Source organism: Phalacrocorax aristotelis, chromosome 17 (genome assembly GCF_949628215.1).
Source record: "Phalacrocorax aristotelis chromosome 17, bGulAri2.1, whole genome shotgun sequence".
Lineage (NCBI taxonomy): Eukaryota > Metazoa > Chordata > Aves > Suliformes > Phalacrocoracidae > Phalacrocorax > Phalacrocorax aristotelis.
Genome location: NC_134292.1, coordinates 1,264,352 through 1,282,633, shown reverse-complemented (window position 1 = coordinate 1,282,633; position 18,282 = coordinate 1,264,352). Strand labels below are relative to the sequence as shown.

The 18,282-nt window shown below is 57.2% G+C and overlaps 2 protein-coding genes across 4 annotated transcripts; one reads left to right on the top strand and one right to left on the bottom strand.

The window, feature by feature from the left end:
• Positions 1 to 644: 644 nt before the first annotated feature.
• On the bottom strand, positions 645 to 15,734 carry NDOR1 (NADPH dependent diflavin oxidoreductase 1). 3 transcript variants are annotated; one of them, XM_075111821.1, is made up of 15 exons: positions 15,648 to 15,734; positions 14,359 to 14,493; positions 13,831 to 13,908; positions 13,318 to 13,415; positions 12,433 to 12,531; positions 11,654 to 11,755; positions 10,951 to 11,157; positions 10,480 to 10,601; positions 9,828 to 10,048; positions 9,343 to 9,450; positions 8,501 to 8,615; positions 7,389 to 7,535; positions 6,615 to 6,733; positions 3,874 to 3,968; positions 645 to 852 (listed from the first exon to the last, which is right to left on the bottom strand). In XM_075111821.1, the coding sequence occupies exons 2-15, from the start codon at positions 14,491 to 14,493 to the stop codon at positions 708 to 710; spliced, it is 1,791 nt and encodes a 596-aa protein (XP_074967922.1). In that variant the 5' UTR covers positions 15,648 to 15,734; the 3' UTR covers positions 645 to 707. The 3 variants fall into 3 exon arrangements, with proteins under 3 accessions (XP_074967922.1, XP_074967921.1, XP_074967923.1); XM_075111820.1 differs by having other exon boundaries at positions 15,298 to 15,669; XM_075111822.1 differs by lacking the exon at positions 15,648 to 15,734 and adding an exon at positions 15,086 to 15,108.
• Positions 15,707 to 16,574, top strand: TMEM203 (transmembrane protein 203). Its single transcript, XM_075111824.1, has one exon. The coding sequence runs from the start codon at positions 15,820 to 15,822 to the stop codon at positions 16,228 to 16,230; it is 411 nt and encodes a 136-aa protein (XP_074967925.1). The 5' UTR covers positions 15,707 to 15,819; the 3' UTR covers positions 16,231 to 16,574.
• The last annotated feature ends 1,708 nt before the right edge of the window (positions 16,575 to 18,282 follow it).

Genomic DNA, 18,282 nt, shown 5'->3' with positions numbered 1-18,282 from the left:
CAGGATGGGGTGGAGGATGAGTCCAGCTGAGCAGGCACTCAAGGAATGGGATAACTCACTGGGAACTGGCACTTGGGGAGCTCAGACCTTGGCATCATGCAGGCTCAGGAAGATGAACTGGCAGCAGAGGCAGAGGGATCAAAGCTTCCTCCTGTGCCCATCCCTGCTGGCCTCAGCCACTGGAGACAGGGGGAACAGGTCTGTCAAGGCAGCCTCCTGCAGCAAGCGCTGCTACTGCTGACTAATGCCAGGGTGGAGAGACTCCCATGCAACAGCTCACTTCCTCTAGGTCCTACCACAAACAATGGCTGTTGTGAACACTGTCGCTCTAGCAATGCCTGCAGGTGCTGCTCGCCCAGCACAGGGACCCCAGGTGCTGGAGCACGTGGGACAGTATCTTGGTCCCATGCAGGAGCCAGCCAGCAGCATCCCACTACAGATTTCTCACCTCCGCTCAGGCGGAGTATGGGCACAGGGAGCCAGGCTTCACCCACGCCAAACCTGCATCCCCAGAAGATGGGCTCCCCCTGCCCGCCATGGCCCTGCAGCCGTTGGGGAACGGCTGGTGGGGTAAATCCACCCCCTCCGCCAGACCCCTGTCCTGCCTGGGATAATCTCAGCCCAAGGATAATGCCAGAGGCAGATCATTTTGCTGGCTCCTTTATTCAGGCAGAGCTTGTAGGGAAGGGGGAGGCAGGGGGCCAGGCTCATGACCAGGTTTCAGACTGGAAGCGCTGGGACCGTTCCAGGGCTGCTAAATGCTCCTCTGCTTCAGAGGGCGACAGGCCGCCTTCCAGCTGCAACACTGACTGCAGGGCTTCAACCACCGCTGCTGGCATCTGCTTGGCATTCCTGGAAGAGAGAGTAGGCGGTGCAACGGAGGGCAAGCAGGAAAACCAGGGGCATATCTGCATCCCCAGTGCTCTGGCAAGCCCGTCAGCAGAGCAGGAGTCCCTACGACTGAACCCACCATCCCCAGCATACAGCACAGGCTGCCCCTGCACCAGGGCAGTGGGAACCTGCCTCACTCTGCAACATGGGCTGCCTGGCACTGAACAAATGACAGGCTTCGAAAGGCAGCTCGTACCACTCCCTAGAAAGCAGCACCATTATCCACGCAGGGGTTTTCAGTGCTGGCATTTGCATGCAAAGACAAGGTCTTGGCACCTAGTCCCTGGAGAGGAAGCATCACAGCTCAGAGCCCTGGCCTCTGTATCACTCAATTTCCCATCACCTTCGTCAGACGGACATGGGGAATATGCACAAGCCACAAAATATCGGCAGGAGGGCAGGAAACTGTCCTTTCATGCCAAGGGAAACATTTGTTGGAAAACATGTCTGATCCCAAGCTGGACAAGACGACTGCTGCGAAGGAGCAGCCACTTCAGTCCATCCACTGCCCAACTGTTTTGATGGTGACATTTGTAACCAAAGCCAGTTCAAACCTCAAAATAAGAGAAACAGTGAAGAAAAAAACAAGTTCCTGTGTAGAAAATACCCGAATAGGATTCAACACTTCCAAGTACAATTATTTCTTGTGGGAAAAAAGAAATTCAGACTTCTTCCTGGACAGAGTTTCATTTGATGAATGGACTGTGCGACAAACATAAGAAATTTCCCAGGCTCCTCCATTGGCATGAGCATCTGGCAATGTTCTTGCTGTTTCCCAAGAACAAGGCAGAATTCTGACTTGCATTTGAAGATGATTAACATCCCAAAATACACAGAAAGGAGGTCTTCTTTTTTTGGAAGAGTCATATTGTTTCTGAGTCAGGCACTGATATGCAAGTGCAAGATAATGTAGCTGGGCTTGTGATGGAAAACACATCAAATATCTATTTTTTGCAGAAAAAGAGAGACATTTTCAGTCTTTTTGCCCCTGGGTGAGATAAGCTGGGCACAATCAGAGAGAAGATACAGCCCCAGCTCCCCAGACCCTGCCCCAGCCAGCAAGGGCCTGGGAAGGCAGCCACATCGTGCTACATGGCCCAGGGCGACTGCTCGTGGCAACGCAGCCCAGGGTTCACTTTCCCCATCCTTCTCGTAGTGTGGCTGAAGCTGTGAATACTATTTTTAGAGGAAAAAAGGCCATTTTCAGGCTAGCCCACCTGCACCTTCCTGTTTGGCACCCCACTGGCAGTTCACGGCAGATGTCCGGGGCCAAGGAGCAGCGCCGTCACCCTGGGAGTCTTTACACGCGGCATGGGCTGTTCAGGAGGGGTGGGGAAGTGCCCACTGCAAACAGGACAGTCACCACTTGTGCCAGGAGGGTGAGACTCTTGGATCCCACCTGCCTGATTGGGGCTGAGGGCCGCTCCGTGCCAGGGACAAAGACCCCAGAGAGATGGGTCTCAGAGCAACGCCGATGTCCAAAACAGCATCCTTACAGCCACTCCAAAATCCTGCAAGAGGAGGAGCCGTGCAAGCCTTGCTCTTTCCAAGATACTGAGGAAGAGGGATCTTTTCTGGCAGCCCCCAGCGTGTCTCCCATTAGCACCAGAAAGTAGCAAAAAGGGTGGAAGAGGGAGAGGACAGAGCCATCGGGACACTGCAGATGGGCACCCTATGGTCTGGGCCTATAGGCTGTGGATGAAGGAACAACACAAGTCCTAAGTGCAACTTAATGGAAGGAAGCAAACCCAAACCCCAGATCTGTGGGTAGGAATGACCAGTTTGGGGTAGAGGCCCCAGAAAGCTCCACGATGCAGCGAGGCATGCCAGATCAGGCAGCAGCACTGGTGCAGCAGTGAATGACAGGGCAGTGGGTGGCCTGGCCTCCTCTTCCTGGGCAGTAAACAAAAATCTCCTTCTCCCAGGAATGCAGCGAGGCCAGTCGCGCCCCACGAGGCACTGGGGAAGTTCCTGCTCTCATGCAGGACAGGCAGGAAAGAGCCTTCTGCAATTGCTGCTAGTGTCGACAGCACGGCGTAGGTTTGCACAGCGCTTTCCAGGTCACGAGGTGCACGACAAAACACCACTGCCAGCCTCTCGGCAGCTCAAGGAGCACAAAGCATTTCACAGCCCTCGCCCCAGGCAGCAGGTGAGTGGCCTCCTCCCTTGCCATACAGGCAGCGACAAGGGCTGGCAGGTTAAGAGCTTTGCCCAGGAAAACATCCACAGAGCCAGGAACAGAGCTGCAGATGCTCTGCCTCCAAAGGCCAGATCCCACTTTCTGGCCAACTCTGTGAGATTTCCCGTCAGCCCAATGCAACCACCTGGTGAATGCCTGGGCTGTCAAAGGAGGCAGGCTGCAGTGCAACGTGGCTCATCCCTGCCCCAGGAAGGCAGTTTCAGGTGCAAAGAGCCAGCCAGGATGTGCTGAGGGTCCTAAAACCTGTTGCTCACAAGCCCCAGCACTGGTGGAGCTCTGGTATATTGTGCTTTAAAAGCCTCCTGCCCACCTGAGCAGCCACAGGAACCGCACATGACTTTTACTGTGCTTTCACTGAGCCCTGCTGGAGGAGAGGGGGGTGAAGAGAGGCCAGGGCTCTCCCGTGTATGGATTTGCCATGGGTCACAGGCCAGGCAGCCCACTGGCAGGCGATGCTGGTCACAGGTGCTGGCAGTTGGAGGGACAGGCACATGGGGTCAGCTGGGGCAGCTTTACCGTGGTGCCAGCTCTGCCATTCCTAACTGGAGCACAGGGTAGGTAAGAAATGCCCCTCTCAGCCCAGGGCTTGTGGAGCAGGACAGATGGAGAGGAGGAACAAGCTGGTCCCTCCGCAGTGGACACACAGCAGACCCCAGAGACCTGCTGGGGTACAGGGTGTGCTCGCTCTGGAGGCTGAGCTAAGGGAATGCCTGCAGGGAGGTGGAAAAGAAGTGACATGCAGTCCCACTCCCCCAGTCCCTGAGCAGAGACCTCTCACTCACCCAGCCAGGTAGACATGAGCGTTCCTGCTACTCAGCAGCTCCCATACCACCCTTCGGTTCTCCCGGATGCGGTGCTGAACATAAACCTTGTCCTCCTGCAGGGAAACACGGCGCTGAGCCCACCAGCCCTACTAGCAGCCCCAGCTCCAGCACACCTGCCCGGCTCCCTAGGACTGTCCTCAGGGGCTGTTTGCAAGAGCTTGGGGCAGAGCAGCCCCCCAGAGCGGGGGACACTGGGAGAAGCAGTTACATCAACTCTCACACAGGGAAGAAAATCTCCACACCTCCTGTCAGTGCACTGGGGTGGGTTGGTGGGAGATGGGTGCAGAAGGATCTTCTGTGGTCAACACACCCCACATAGCTCCCCCAAATTCTCTGGCTGCCCCCTGCCTGCTCAAGCTCTGGTAAACAGCCAGGGCCATGAGCTGGGGAGTCCCCACAAGGGCTCCCCTCCTGCCCTCTCCTCTCCCAGCACAGGCAGAGAAGGCTCGGTGGCCCCCCTGTCCCAGGGCTGCTGCAGGGCAGAGACCCTTCCCCACCCCTGGCTGCCAGTCCCAGCCCTGTCACCTGCTGGAGGCCTGGAACAGCTCAGAAGGGCAGGAAGCTTGGAGAGACAGCCTCAGTCCCACTCCCTGCCCCTTCACTGTGCTTAGAGACTGGATATGACTGGCTTTTGGCCAGTACAGCCCAACCGAGGAGAGTTCCCAAAGGGTTAACCCACAAGACTTCACACATCCAAGCAAATGCCTACGGCCCTGGCTTCTGCCCAAAAGGAACACCATTGCCAACGTGCCTGAATGCACTGCCGGCCCAGAAAGCTCCTCCATGACAAAGGTGACACTGTGATGGAGGCCAGGCCCTCTGCCACACGTCCCACCACGCCGGGCTGTGCGCAGCGGTGAGCTGAGCTGCGGGCGCAGCCTCCTCCCCCTCTCTCCCGCCCAGACCCAAAGGCAAAAAGGCTCTTGCTGCGTTTCAGCTCCCTGCGTGCTGCAGTCTGGAGATGTGCGTGGGAATGACCCCAAGCAGCAACCAGCCCCAGCTGTCACAAGAGCTGGTCAAAGCGCGGTCAGCGGGACCCACGCAGCCCCACTGGCTGCTTTGCACTGGAGAGTCAGGTCAGCCCTGGGCACGGCACTGCTGCTGGCGATGCAGGAGGCAAGCAAGTCCACCACAAGCACCAACACAGCCAGTCAGTAGCTCAGCTTCAGCATCATTAACATTAATCAGCTAAGTGCTGACAGAGGCTCTGCCGACGAGGCTGGGGCTCTGAGTGGGTCATTTAAGGATCTGCAGCTACCTAGAAACCAGAGCACCCCAGTGACAAACTCAGGTCACGACATCTCCGCTAAACCCCAGGGCATCCTGCTGAGAATTAGCGACAGCCACATTAGGCTGGGATCAATCAGTCTGCACCGCGGGGCAGACGTGATGTGACAGAAGGTCACTACAAAGGGGACCTTACAGAGGGAAGAGGGAAATCCTGCTCAGTGATGGAGCATCCCAGCTCCTGCTAGCTCTTCGAACATAAACTTTTTGATGAGTTAACAACTGTGGTATCTCCTACAGCCATGGGTACAACAGCCCAATATGGCACATACTACCTGGCTATGCTCCCACTCGCCTCCTTGTGCAGCACTGCATGGACTCAGTGGCAGAAGACCCCCCACAACAAACTGCTTTGCCCCATGGAGTAGGCAGAGAAGGGAGGCCAGGAGGCACACTCCAGTGCAAGTCCCATCCCTCCAGAGGCTGCAAGGGCAGGAGGCAGCTCTGAGGTGACTCTCCAGATTTGGGGAGCAGCAGGTCCCCCCTTCACTGTGTGAGCCATCAGAAAAAAGGCAGACTTGTCACCCAATAAACCTTCGCAGCACTGCTTCTGTTCATCAAAGACTTGGAAAGCCTTCACAGAGGCATTCAACTCATGCCTTACAAGTGACTGGATAAAAGATGCTGGCTTTATGTCAATACATGTACACAGCCAGGAGAAAAGGACTGGTGCAGCTGAGCTACCTAGAAATACCCATTCTCACTGACCCTTTTTATCAGATCTCTCTATTTCAAAGGCAGGCTGAGCTTTCAGTGCCATCAAGGGACAGGGCAAAGCAGTGAAAGAGTCGCAGCTCACGGAGCCTCTCCAGCAATGTAAAAAGCCCTGCAGCCTAGAGAGGGGCTGAGAGTTGCCCACCAAAGATGCCGCCTGGGAAATGAGGGAGCAAAGTGAGGGGCTGAATTGTGGGGGTGCTCGTACCTCTGGGGAGCTTTCTCCTGCACAGCTGAGGCTCAGGGAGAGCTGGCACAGAAGCACCATGAGCTGGGGCAGGAGGCCAAGCTCCGCAGCTTCAGCCAGCGACCAGAGGGATGTGGTGGGGAGGGCTGCACTCAACTAAGAAAGGTTATTGCCTGATGACACCCCCCCCCCCGAGAAGCTTGGGAGCTTTTTATCACTCACGTGGTCCAGCTAAACAAAGCTGGCTAATGCCTTATCTGCTCTGGCACTCACCGGCCCTGTCCCAGCAACCCTTCTAGCTCAGCTCAGCTAGATGTGTCACAGCTGGGCAGCAGCACTGTGCTGCTGGTGGGGATCCTGGCCATCACCCAGGTGGTGCAGGGGAGCAAGGTGACCACAGTGCCACCCCACCAGGTCCTTCACAGGCCATGCCAACAAGTACAGGGGCCAGAAACACTGGCAGACTTCCATCAGGGCTGCCTGTATCCACCCTCTTCCTCTGGGAACTAACCTGGTCCCTGGAAAAGGCAGTGAAGAGTGTCAGGAAGCCCTTTGTCACCAGCTCTTCCCACTCTGCCTGGCAGTAGAAGTCCTTGGATTTCTGGCGGCAGCCAAAGAACAAGCAGTTCCCTGCAGAGAGACAACCAGAAGGGCCGTGCTGAGCGGACCAAACACCCTGTGAATGCTGTGGACCATTGGTGCCTATGGGACCTGCAGCAAAGCCCACATGCTCCCACCCCTTTGCCAGGCCTGGCTAACAGGCCTGGCCTGGAAGAGCCGGGAGAACTCAGGAACTTTGTGACTATTAAGCCAGGTGGCTTGTGGCAACCAGAGGCCCCTTTGTGCTGGGAAAGCAGGAGGCAGGGGTCAGGTAGGGCAAGAATAGCCCTCCAGGGCTGCCTGTTCCTCTCCACCAGCCTCAGTTTCCTGCTGAGACCCACAGCTGAGCCAGGGGAATGAGGAAGGGACAAGGGCAGAGGCATGACTCCTTGTGCAGTAGAAGATGAGTTCAACAACCCATCTCCACTCACAGAGAGCCAAGAGCCTCTGCAGAGCCCTGCCTTGACCCAAGGAGCAGCCTGGCCACACAGCCTGTGAATAACTACAGAGGTTGTACACACCAGCCTCTGGTTTTCACCTGCCCCAGAGCCCAGCATGCTCCCACACATCAAAACCTGGGCCTCTCCAAACCCCCAGAAGCCCCCAGTCCTTTCTTCCCATAGGCTGAACACAAACCTGCCTGCAGCAAGGAGCATCCCGAGTCCCTCTCAGGACCATCCCTCACCTCTACGCCCTTGTGCCACACGCTCCTGTATTGCTGCTCGGAAAGGTGCCACCCCTGTGCCAGGGCCAATCATGATCACGGGGGTGTCAGGGTCAGCTGGGAACTTCATTCCTCCTTTCTTCACCCAAAGAGGCACCCGGACATCACCTGCAAAATGGACTGACTAGTATCACTCCACCGCCACTGCACCTGTGACACCCTGCAGAGGGTGAGCCAGGCATCCAGTTCTTCCAGGATGGTCCGAAAATAGACAGCACCTGGCTTATGACCAGGCACCAAGGCACCCCCAGTGCCATGGGCACACTATGTGTATGAAAAGTGCTTCTCCTGTCTCTGCAAGCACCTGAGTGAATCCCAGAGCAAGGCAAGAGCCCCACAGCACACAGGCTGTGGTACAGCCTTCTCCTCACACAGCTGGAGCCAGGGATGTCAGAGGTGGAGAAGCAGAGGTCTCAACCTGCCTGGCAAGTAAGGCAGGGTCAAAGTTGCCTCCTCTGGGAGCCAGAGGAGGGATGAAGATCTCCCCATCTAGGCACTCAGAGAAGACCCAATCTTTCCCTGGAGTCATACAGAGCAATTCTCTACCATCCTGCAGCAGGGAGACCCTGTGAGCTTGACACATTTACTTGGGGACCCAGCTGGAGGGGTTTTGTTGTTAGAGCAGATGAGCAGCACACACAGGCTTCACAGGACAGATGTGCTCAAAGGAAGGACCATTCCTCCCTAAGCTGGTGCTATGGGCTTGAGGTGTCCAGCAGTCAGAGAACTACCAGCTCCAGGATGCCAGGAGCAGCCCACTGTGAGGCAGTGGGACAGACTGGCACTGGGAGCAGGAGGGTGGAGCAGCTGGGAGAAAACCAGGAGCTCAGGGTCCTCAGGGCAAGCTGGAGGAGCATGCCATGCCCTGAAGAGGATGGGAGCAGTGAGGAAGGATAGCTACTGAGTTCAGCCCATCTGGCCAAGTCAGTGCGCTCCAGCTCCTCATGGTGGTTGTGCTCCAGGGCAGTTCCAGCATGTGGTCAGCATGCACACAGCTCCACCACAGTCCCGTAGGGTCAGTGCTGTGTGCTGTGGCAAGCAACAGGGTCCTCACAAAATCCAAGCAATGTTACCTTGCTCTGGGTTGAGAGAAGCCAACCAGGTAGAGCATAGACCATGGCGGGGTTTGCTGAGACGTGTCTTGTATTGTACTACTGCCATGAGGATTTGGATCCGGTCAGGGTGAGCCTGTGTCCAGACAGGGAGAAATGAGAAGACACCCAGTACAGCTCTGCAGGAAGAGCCCAGTGACTCCTTCAGGGACAGAGCCTGTGCCTAGCTCCTGCCAGGGCATCTGCAACACTCGTCCTAGCCTGAAATAGCTGCTGAGACACAGAACGGAGCACACGCTTGCCCAAAACCTTTCCACTGAGGAAGGGGGCTATCTCAGAAAAGCACTGCTGCAGGAATGCTCTGCACAGCTGGCAATGGGCACAGAGACTGTCCAACCCAAGAGGTCCCCACAAAGGGCAAATGTCACCCGTGCTTGGGCTGACACCTGCCAAGTCACCTGAGCCAGGTCCCACTGCCACCTTCTGGCAGCACCAGGAAGCAGCACTCCCCCTTCCCGTGGCCACGCCGCCCAAGGAAACACCCAGCCTTCGTGGCACCACCTCCCGCTGCTCCCTGTGACAAGGACACCAGTCCTCTGCAGTGCACTGGGCCAGCCCCGGCACTTGCAGGCCTGCAGAAGGGCAAGCACCCTAATCTGGAGGCCAGCAGAGCCCTGGGGGTTACATCTAGCGTGTCGGGCTGATGCAGGCTCACAGTGGAGCAGGGGTTCGAGTGGGGTGTGGGTGCGGGTGCTCAGAGGGTCTGCACATCTGCAGCGTGCATGGCACCAATGGTCAGCCCTAGCCCTGCCAGACCCTCAGCTGAGAGCCTGACATGAGGCCAAAGAGGGCAGACCTCTTACCAGCAGGGAGGAGGCAATGGAGAAGGCACGGGGTCTGATGCGAGGGATGAGGTCCAGCAGGTATTCAGGTGGAATGGCGCACGTGGTGTGAGGGAAATCCCAGAGGGCCTGCAAAGCCAAGGCGGGGTGAGACCTGCTACGGCCCAGAAGGCAGCCTCCCTGCTTCTCAGGGTGTTAGAGACTGTCCCACACTGCTGTGCCACACTGCCCTCGACCAAAGGCACCACACTGAGTACCTCTGAGCATTGATCATCCTGTCCCACTGCCCTCCCCTCACTCCCAGGCTGCAGCACAGGGCCCACCACAGAGCCCAGAAGGATTTGGAGCAGGTCTTAACCATCAGTGGAAATCCAAGGACACTTCAGAAAGTGGGTGAAGTAGATTAAATTCCCCAGCCAAGAAATTACAGCTGATCATCTGCCTGGGTGCTTTATGCCATGGCACAGCCCTCACAGAGTGGGTCTGTGATGCTCCCCCAACCCTACCTCGAGAGTGGTCCTGCGGGGCCGGTTGCAGTAGCTGTACAGCTCTTCCTGGCCCTGTGCAGAGCTGAACTCCTGCAGCTTCTCCCGTTCCAGCTCGTTCGTAGAGAAGTAGGACAAGAGCTCGAAGAAGGAGCGCCGTGGCACGCAGGAGATGTCCAGGTAGTGGGTAACCAGGTGCTGGATGGTGCAGGGCTGTGGTAACAGGGCAGGGAGGGATGTGCCTGCAAGGCAAGGCAGCGGGGAGAGCTCAGTGCCAGCACTGGGGCAGGACACCCGAACACTGCCTGCCTGCTGTCCCCACAGCTCTGGCCCTCCCTAGGATGGGGCTGTAGCATGAGCAACCCAACCGGGGTCTTGGGCTGGGGAGGCTGCAGGATCTTCCATGCTCTAGGCTGGGGGCTGCAAAGACACAAGGCATGGGTGCAGCCGGGACACTGCTGGGTCCATCCCACGAGTCACACTGGCCTTAACATGGGATCTGCACATGCAGAGCCCCCATGCTGCGAGACAGGCAGAGGTCCTGTATCCAGCAGCTACTTCCAACTCCCTATTTACTGTGCCTAAAGCAATGGAAAGGCAGAGCTCCAGATTGGGCCAGAGATCAGGGGCTGCCCCATCCCACCAGGGAGGGGCAGGAGTGGGCAGGACCTACCTGGCTCTGTGGGCTTCAGCACAAAGCATCTGTCTGGATCCAGGCGCAGGAGCTGGCAGAACTGCTGCACATCTTCGGGGCAGTTCTGGGGCTGGATCATCACTATATCTCCTGCGCTGAACCTGTGGATGCAGGGGGACCTGCCGAGGGCTGCCACGGGGCAGGCCTGCGGGCACAGCACTGCCAGCCCAACCAGCACCCGCACCAGGGGAGAGACCACCACTCAGCCAAATTTCCAGTGTCACTAACATTATGTGCCCTAACCTGGCAAGGCAAAGAGAGCTGGTCCATGGGCAGGACCCACGCTGCCCTACACTCCTGACTTTGTCACGGAGGGGGACAGCGCAGCAGGAACCACGTCCACGAGGCTGCAGCCTCAGATATTACTGAAGAAGGGGAGAAGAAGAGGAAGGCAAGCTACAGGACACTCCATCCCACACAGCAGAGCTGTGGAGTCAAGAAAATGCTCACGTGATCCCTGAGCCTGTGACATCGAACTCGATGAGCCGGACATCCTGGAAATGGGATTCTGCTGTGACCCGCTGGTTGGACACCAGCCGAGCAGCGAAGGGATGCAGCTCGGAGGGAACGGCCCTGGGTGCTGTCGACTGGAGCAGGCCACCATCGGGGTGTGGGGAGTCCTCAGCCAGGTAGTGCAGGGTGTATTTTGGGGGAAGGCTGTGGGGAGGAAAACAATGCACTGCGGTTCCCTCCGTGCCACAGCTCCTCTGCTACCATAGCGCTAGAGGCTGGAGGCAGGGAGAGGCCTGAAGTCTCCCGCTGTATCCACCACTCATCATCCCTGTCCCCTGGAGCTGGCCTGCGGTAAGGGAATGCAATGCAGACTGCCAGGAGGAGATCCCAAAGGCCTCAGAGCAGGCAGAGGAAGGCTGGCTGGGCACACAGGCTGAGCAGGTCTGCCAAGGGCAGAGGCACATCAGGACAGCAAGAGGGGAAGAACCCTGCTGGGGCAGCTGACACACACACCCAGGGGACAAGGGGACACCCCATCCAGAGGAAGATGGGCCACCCGTGGCCAAAGTTCAAGTGATACTTGGGACACCAGAAGCTTCCTGGTCAAAGCAGGGCATATCTCCACCCCAAAGAACAGCCAAAGCAGCATGGCATTTCCACCAGCCAACTCCAGCAGTCCCTGCCTTCCCTCTGCACTCACCGTACATCTGGACTGATGATCTCAAGGCCAGGAGAGAGAGGATACAAGGCAAGGATCTTATCCCATAAGTCCAGGAGCCACGGATCAACCACTGCATCTGGCCTGCAAGGAAATTCAGGCTGCAGCAGAGCAGCATCACCCCTCCAGGCTCAAGTGCTGCTACCCCGGCACACAGACAACACTGGGCCACCCCGGGAAACCACCTCTGCTCCCCTTTCACTGCACAGTCACTCCATGTTGTTCCCTTCCAGCTTCAGGCCTGGAAACATGTCTCACCGACTCTTAAGCACTCACTTGCTGTCTGGGGCTCAACCACTGATGTCTGAACAGAACCACCAAGCCCCTGAGCACAACCGGTGGCAGTCACCGACCCCCCGAGCCACACACACCCTCTGCCCCATGCCAGGAGAACAGCGGCATGGCTCAGGCTGCTGTAATGCCTGCAGGTGCACCGCTGTGTGACACAGCCATCCCCTGGTCTGAATAGGGTTGGAGCAGAGCCAGGAGATCTTGGCACATGCTAGGGGTCATGGGACACCCTGGAGAAACAAGTGATCCAGGTCCTGGCACAGGACAGTTATGAGCAGAGACCAGCACATTCACAGAGCAGCAGGAGGCTGCTGGCCATGTCTGGGGTGCAGGAGCAGACCCCAAGTGGGAGCAGCATGCTGCTGTCCCCAAAGCTAGGGTGAAGCATACTCAGCCCTGCCATCAGCCTGAGGACAAAATTGTAGTGCACCCCAGGGCCACCCCCCACCACGCCTCCACTGGGCTCTTACCCCAAGTCATGCTGGTCATCTCCCAAAGCCACCGGCAGCAGAGGGTTGCCCCCAAGCTGTAGCACCCGTTTGTGCAGCTTCTTCGCAACAAAATTAAACCTGAGCAGAGAATAACCGCAGCTGCGGAGGGCAGGGCTCCTCCAGCAGGACAGCAGGCACTGGCTACATGAGGCAGCACAGAGGGAGGTCCAGCCAGAGCCACCACACATGATCTGGCCCCATGCCCTGCCCAGCCCATACCTCCATCCTGAGGCACCTTGGAGAAGTGGCTGGCTGCCACTTGTTGGGCCACACAGGCTGTGCCCAGCTTCCCAGAAGGGACCTGGGGAGGTACAGCTTCCCTTCAGGGCAGCTTGTGCCACAGGCAGACGCTTCCCTCCTTCTAGGTCCTCACCACCCCATGGAGCTCAGGCACACTCCCATCCCTCCCACTGCAGCTCTTTTGGGCACATGGGAACTATCTTTTGGGAGAGAACTGGGACCAATGGGGCTGGCTGGCACCTAAAACTCTATGTTTCATGCCTCCTGTTGGCTTGAATCACTGAAATTGTGGTGGCACAGGCTTTCCTGCAATTCAGAGAACTGCACGGCTGTAATAACTGACTGAAAAATGATGCATGACACACTGCAGCAAAGCACCTGCTTGAGGAGCTGGGAGGAAAGAAACAGGCAGAAGCCCAGTTCTTGGGGGTTAGGAGGGACACGGGCTGGTAGGGCAAGGATTTTTAAGGCTGGTGGGAACTATGCTTTGTCTGAGCTGCTGCTTGAGAGTCAGGCTCTCTCTCCCCTTACCCCCTTTGTTCTCCAGCCACTCTGGTCTCGCCTGCAGCCAGAGCTGAGAGGAGCAGCTGCTGTGGGCAGGCAAGTAGCTGCAGAGCTGCTTACTTGGGATAGGAGGAGTCGCCAAGGCCCAGCACAGCGTAGTCCAGCTGGCAGAGGGAACCAGGCAGCAGTTTCTTCCGGAACAGAAACCGCCAGAACATCTATGAAGGAGATGGCCGGGAAGTCACACTGCTTCCAAGGAAGCCTTCCCTACCTGCCTGTCCCTAGCTCCCTGCTCGCCCACCCACCGGGCACCTCCTGCCCTCCGCTGAGTCGCAACAGAGCGGGGGCTCTGCCTTCTGCAGAGGTGACGCCTGAAAGTAGCCACTGCTGCTACCTACAAGGAGGATGATGCTCTGTGAGCCCTCCGCAAACCCGTGGCTCTTGTGGCGGTGGGGCCCCTCTCAGCTGTTAAGATGCTGAAACCTCACCAGCTCCCTGCCCATGTCCCATCAGTAACAGGAGATGCGACCGGTGTTGCTCAAAGCTCCCCACTCCAAAACCAACTATCACTCAAGTCGCCTCAAGAGAGAAACCCATTCACTGGACCAGGAATATAAAAGCAACATGTCCTACCTTCATGTTGTCAGGTGGGTCACCCTGGCCAGTGGTTGCACACACGAATACCACCAACAGCTCATTGATGAGGTTGGCCTGTGGACACAAACATGGAAAGGCACATTCAGGTCAGCAGCTTAGAAACCTGTGCCCCAGCTGTCCCGACATAGCTGCTGAGATCATGTTGAGTCCACGGACAGACTTCACTCGGAATAAAACCCTCAGCCCCACATGGCATGAACTCCTCAACAGGCACTGCAGCAGCATCTGCTGCCCACACACTGCCTGCCGTCCGGGCTCCCTGGTGCTCCTCGCCCTGCAGGGTAACAGCTGAGCACCTGCCACCTAACACAGACTCTATCCCAAGAGTCATTTGCTCAGTTTCACACATTTTCAGCACAAGCTACCCTGAAGAAGGGCAGAGAGGTTTGGTGAAATACCGCAGGTCCCAGCAAGGGTAGAGGACGCCTGAGTGCCTGAAATGGGGTTGGTAGAATTCAAGCAAGACCAGAAGCGCCTGGAGAACCCCTCTGTGTCACCACTCACCACGTCATAGCTGTCCAGTGCCTCAACTCTGCACTGGAAGTGCCGTCGCTTGGCTTCTCTGCCAATTCTCTCAGCTGTGTCTTGAGCTGTCCCAGTTTGGCTGCCAAAAAGAACGAGGAGCTTCCGTTCCACCATCTGCAAGAGACAAAACCAGAGAAATAACCAGGAGGGGATGGGAGGGGAGGCAGAGCTGGACCTGCTTTGGGCTGGGCATCACACCAGCACCCACCCAGCCTTCACAGGAGTGCCGGTGGCTGTGGGTTTGGGTGGTAACTGTGGGATTGATGCTGCAAACAGCAGGGACAGGGATGGCCGAATAATTTGGAGACAGCAGCACAATTCAAGGCTCCCAGGCTCTATTTCCACTCTTGGGCAGCACGGAGGGAACAACACCCCCTTTGCTGCAGCTTCCTGGCCCATGGCAGCACCAGGGACACTAGCGTGCTCCTTGTCCCCACTGAGAGCGTGAAGGGAGGAGGCTGGCTTGGGGGCCCAAAATCCACATTCAGGCTCATTTTAACTGTCACCGCACACTCATCACCACACACTCAGCGCACGCCTGGGAGCAGCTGTTACCCATTTCTAGTTTTAAGATATCTGTCTGCCCTGTGAATCCCCACCCAAGGGGTCCTGGGGGAGTGCCTGGAAGCTCAGTGACAAGAGAACAGTGTGACCAGAAACAGGCTGCTCTCAAAGCGCTCTCTCAAGCAGTGAGTGTCCTGCATACCACCAGTAGTCGCAGCCCTCAGGCGATCCAACCCAGATGGATGCCTGAGCTGTAAACCACTGGTGTCCCCATGGGGAGTGTGCACTGCTTCCAGAATAACTAAAAAACCAAATAATTCGAGAATAAAAAAAAAACCCATAATAATTAAAAAAAAAAAAACCAAAACAGAATAACTTATAAAAACCAGAATAACATTTTAAAAAACAGGATACCTTTAAAAAAATCCAAAATAAGTAAAAAAACTCCTGAGGAAGACTACTGGCCTCATTATGGACCAGCTCCTGCGGAGGGTGGCTGCAGCATCAGGGAATCGCCCCGTTGCCCTGGGGAGGGGGGGTTTCGCGGTGGGAGCGCTGCGGCGCTGCCGGCCCCTGTGCAAGGCCTCGCTCCCCTCGCAGCCCCCGGGGGAGAGGCAGGACCCGCGTCCCTCCCCCCCAAAACCCTCGCTGGGTGCGCTCGCTCTTTGTAAGCGGGGGCCGGGCCCGGGGCTTTGGGCGGGGGGCCGGGGATCGCGAACGGAGCTTTTGCCCCGGCCCCGCGGCGGGACCCACCGTGCACTCACCGTGCACCTTCGCCACCCCGCCGGTTCCGCGTTCGTCACCACGTAGCGACGCCATCCTGTCAGTCGTCATCATCCCGCGCCGCCGAGGCGCCCCGCCGACGGCTGGCGGGGCCGGGGGTCTCGCCGCCCCCCGCCCCAGGGCACCCCCCATGTGCCCCCCGCCGCCGGGACGATGCTGTTCTCCCTGCGGGAGCTGGTGCAGTGGTTGGGCTTCGCCACCTTCGAGATATTCCTCCACGGCCTGGCGCTGCTGGCCTTCTCGGTGCTGCTGGTGCTGAAGGTGGACGGCGAGGCCGCGGCGCTCTCCTGGTGGCTCGTCTTCGTCCCCTTCTTCGCCGCCGACGGCCTCAGCACCTACTTCACCACCATCGTCTCGGTGCGGCTCTTCCAGGACGGTGAGAAGCGCCTGGCCGTGCTGCGGCTCTTCTGGATCCTCACCATCCTCAGCCTTAAGTTCGTCTTCGAGATGCTGCTGTGCCAGAAGCTGGTGGAGCACACCCGGGAGCTCTGGTACGGGCTCATCATGTCGCCTGTCTTCATCCTCCTCCAGCTGCTCATGATCCGAGCCTGCCGGGTGAACTGACGGCAAGGGAGCGGGCTCCGGGTCACCGCCCTCGCCCCGGCGGGGGCCGCGCCCGGCTCACCAGGGAGCCCTGGACTCGTAGCGACGGTCATCGGGTTTTTTCCCAACCTTTATTTCTGTACGGAGTGGCAGGTTACGCAGGGACGGCACTGTGTGAGCAAGGGTCTGTAATTAAGCATGCTGCTGTGTTGCATAGCGTCGTGTTTCTTCGAAAGATCCCTTTGTGCCGCATCCCTATTGCAATTCACTCAGCTCTTGGTGTTAGTCTTAAAGTACCCCACCGCGCAAGCACTGTTTGATACACCAGTTATTTTATTTTAAAATAAAAATGCATGGAAGGATTAGTTTTACTTATAACATTATTTTTCCCTAGAAAGCATTTGTACTTAAAACTGCTGCCTGGAGAACGGGAATTATGTGGAGGTAGGTTGGTTGCTGTAGATATCCTTGTACACCCCAGCACGCTGCCAGCCAGGAGCACCACAGCTCCTGCCCCACCAGTCCTGCCCCGTCTGAGGCCATCCTTGCAATGATACACTGGCTTCAGCAGCAAAGCTAACTTATTTCCAGCTGTTCTCTCACTTCCCTGAGCACTTCATGCCTTCGGTGCGCAGGCAGGGCTTTGTGGGGTCGTGCTATGAACAAGGGAGAAATGATGTGTGTATTTTTGAACAGAAAAGTGTTTTTTTTTCTTTGTATTTCAGATCCATTCCCTAAGTCTCAAGATAGGGGTGTTGGGTGGGTGAGACATAGGACAGGAGTATGCACAGTGTATGCTGGTTGTGAAGGGGAAGGGGGTCTCACTGAACCCCAGCTTTGGTGTGAAACGCTGTTGTCAGGCACCCAGAAAGCATGAGTAGCTCAGTATTCCTCAGGGAAGTGGGGATCAGCATGTTAAGTGCCAGTGTCATGGGGAACTCCCAGCACCAAAGACACCTCGGTGTCACTTGGGTCCGGCTCCCACCACGAGGGTGTTGCAAATGGTGGATCTGCCTGTCACCTCCCTGTGAGACGTCGAGTGTTGCTTTGGAGCCCAGCCTAGAGGACAGGTCTGACACCGAGTGTTACAGACCTTTGTACTCTATTGATGATGTTGACTCTGAGAAAACATCTCCAGGTACTGCCCTGTCTCCTCTGCTGCTCTCAGGATCTGTGTCATGCAGATAGGACTTTGAGATGGAAAAGTGATAACCAGCACCCCAGTTCGAAGTTGCTTAGCAGAGGCCTCAGGAGCACCAGGAACGTGTTTGTGGGTCTGATTTCCCCTGTGAAATGGTCTGAGGACAATGAAGCAGGTGGCTGCTCCTTTTCTCTCTCTAAAGTGGAAGTTTCCTGTAGGTGACAATGGTTGTCACTTCACGCTGCTGCTGGCTCCTCCTGACAGTCACAGAACAGCGGTGGGAGAACCAGCGGCCTGGTCCGGCAGGATCCATAAGCTGACACATATTTAGCCCAGACTGGGCCATACTGGGGCATAGCCCCTGATGCGCCGTGTGACCTGTTCCCCACCAGCCTCTGTTTAGGTGGCAGCTGGCTCCAGCCCTGGCTCGCTGTCCCCAGTGACTCCAGGTGGCCTGGCCTGGCGCCAGCGTCTGCCACCCATTTTGCTTTGTCCTTGCACACCTTTAGGTGGCACTGGGCCCTGAGCACTGGGACCTGCCTTACAGGAGCTCCTCCGATCCTGCTTCACCTTGTGATGTGGTTTTCCAGGGCTCAGTGTCACCAAGGTGCAGCCATAATGTCCCCAGATGTTCCTCTGGTCTGTCCGCTTAGAGCCAGCCATTAGCTCACATGGGCCAAGCTTTGGCAGATCAAGGACACGCCACCTGCGGCCGGCTGCTCCTTGTCCACTTCCAAGTCACACCAGCATGAGTTCATCCCCACTCTCAGTGTCCCTGTGCCACGGTTGTGCCTACAACGCTCCCGGTTGCTCTGAGCGCACCGGCCACAGCTGTTGCATCAACTGCAGCCACAGATACTGAGCTACCAGCAGCTGCCGAGGCACTGGTGTGGGTCCAGGGAGGGCGAGGGCTGGGGTAAGGGGCCATGGGG